This window comes from Trichosurus vulpecula, chromosome 6 (assembly GCF_011100635.1).
Source record: "Trichosurus vulpecula isolate mTriVul1 chromosome 6, mTriVul1.pri, whole genome shotgun sequence".
NCBI lineage: Eukaryota > Metazoa > Chordata > Mammalia > Diprotodontia > Phalangeridae > Trichosurus > Trichosurus vulpecula.
The window spans coordinates 266,917,637-266,919,955 of NC_050578.1; the positions used below are offsets into that span (position 1 = coordinate 266,917,637).

General features: G+C 38.6%; 1 protein-coding gene across 1 annotated transcript; it reads left to right on the forward strand.

Annotated features, from left to right (window-relative positions):
* Window positions 1-1,371: 1,371 nt before the first annotated feature.
* LOC118855129 (olfactory receptor 5B12-like) lies at window positions 1,372-2,319 on the forward strand. The gene has a single exon (XM_036765236.1). The coding sequence runs from the start codon at window positions 1,372-1,374 to the stop codon at window positions 2,317-2,319; it is 948 nt and encodes a 315-aa protein (XP_036621131.1).

Here is a 2,319-nt window from a genome sequence, read left to right on the forward strand (position 1 = left end):
AAAATATCAAATTGTAATTATGTGGAAAATACTTTTTTAAATTGATGATTCTTCTTTTAAGATGTCAGAGTCTAAGTATTATTGTAAATAATAGGGAATGAGAAATTGTATAAGAGGAATTAAATAAAATAGAGGAATGATTGAGAAGGTAAATTCTTGCAGGCTTTCAGTTGGATATAGTATAGGACCCAGAGACAGAGAGACTTGAGTCCAAATCTGGCCTTGGATACTTTCTAGGTGACCCTTGGCAAATCTCTTGTCTTTGTTTGCTTCTGTTTTCTCCCTTATAAAATGCATCCACCACCTAAATCCCGGTTTAATTGTGAGGATCAAATGAGGTAATATTAATAAATCCCTTTTCTAAACTGAGAGAGGTAACTAAATGCTATCTACTAGTATTTTGAAGGGGATAGAATGAGATGAGAAGAAGAGCACACATAGAGATATTAACATTGACAATGAGAAGACCCACCTCTTCCTCTAAATTAGGCATGAAGCAGGAGGGAACAGGCAATAATTAAGAGGGTTTTGGAGTGTGGAGTAGGGAAATGAGAGAAAGCAAGAGTGATGACATCTCTTTCCGCTAATTCGAGGGGAAGAAAGTGGTACAGGAAAGGGGGATAGAGAATTAGTGGGGGAAGATTCCAGGGAGGGTACAAGTGACAAGAGAATAATGTTCCTATAGATAATCCACTCAGCATATTTATGGACCTTGTTCTGCCTCATGTTTGTGGGACCATAAATGCGAGATAGGGAGCATAATACTAAATTGGAATGAAAGGCAACGGAGCAAGGAATTCTATGGTAGCTGAAGGAGTATCGTTGAAGCAATCAATCAATATTTCAATCCTATGAAGGGGAAAGAATAAGGCCAAAGTAGGAGAAATAAAATTGCAACCTGGTGGGGATGTAGGAACTAGTGTTTATGGTAGTGAGAAAATACAGAGAGAGGAAGGATGAGGCAGAATATGTAATGGAAAGATAATAGAATGGGTTCAAAAGAGGAATTTGAGAGTTCTGGGTCATGGAATTGGAGGGATAATTAATCCAATAGTATGGCCACAATATAGGTAACTGATGGGTAAAGATGGAGGTTATGGGAGCTTTGGAGGTTGAGCACCTGCTCAGAAATAATCTTAATGACTCTAAGGGAACCTGTAATAATGTGTTCTCAAAATTGCAATTGCAATATTAATATGATGTTAATTTCATACATCAATGCCCCACAATGTTTACATAACAACAATTTTAGTTTTATATACAAAATATGATTCTCTAAGACTCAAAAAAGAATGATAAACACCGTAATTTATTCTGCTTATTGTATTTCTGTCATCACAGGTGAATCATCTAAATCCCTAAAAGGCATTCATGGAGAATTGTTCAAAGGTGAAGGAGTTCATCCTTGTGGGATTAACAGATTCTTCTGAACTTCAGGTCCCTCTCTTCATAATATTCACTATCATATACTTCATCACTTTGGTGGGGAACCTGGGGCTGGTGTTCCTGATATCATGGGACTCTTACCTCCACACACCCATGTACTTTTTCTTAAGTAACCTCTCTCTGGCAGATATAGGCTACTCTTCAGCTATCACTCCTAAAGTGATGGCTGGATTCCTCCCAGGGGACAAAACCATCTCCTATGGTGGATGTGCTACACAAATGTACTTCTTTGTGTACTTTGCCACAGTTGAAAGTTATCTCCTGGCTGCTATGGCCTATGACCACCAGGTTGCTGTGTGTAAGCCCCTACATTACACCACCACCATGACATCTAGTGTGTGCACTTGTCTGGCCATTGGTTGCTATATTTGTGGTTTTCTGAATTCTTCAATTCACACAGGAAACACCTTCAGCCTCCAATTTTGCAGTTCCAATGTGATCCATCATTTTTTCTGTGATATTCCACCCCTTTTGGCTCTTTCCTCCTCAGTGACATATATCAATGAATTGGTTGTCTCCTTTGCTGTAGTATTCCACTCATCTTTTTCCCTTTTTTTCATCTTGAAATCCTATTTTTTAATTTTCATTGCCATTTTGAAGATGCGTTCATCTGAGGGCCGCCAGAAAGCTTTCTCTACCTGTACTTCCCATCTCACAGCTGTTTCCATATTCTATGGGACAGTAATTTTCATGTATTTACAACCCAGCTCCAAACACTCCATGGACACAGACAAAGTGGCTTCAGTGTTCTATGCCATGGTCATCCCCATGTTGAACCCTCTGGTGTATAGTCTGAGGAATAAGGAAGTCAGTAGTGCATTTAGGAAAATTGTGAGTAAGACTAAGTCTTCATTAGGTATCTTTTATAGCTAA

Bases quoted from the DNA above. Each gene is read 5' to 3' on its own strand.
- LOC118855129 (XM_036765236.1), top strand. From the start codon at position 1,372: ATGGAGAATTGTTCAAAGGTGAAGGAGTTCATCCTTGTGGGATTAACA.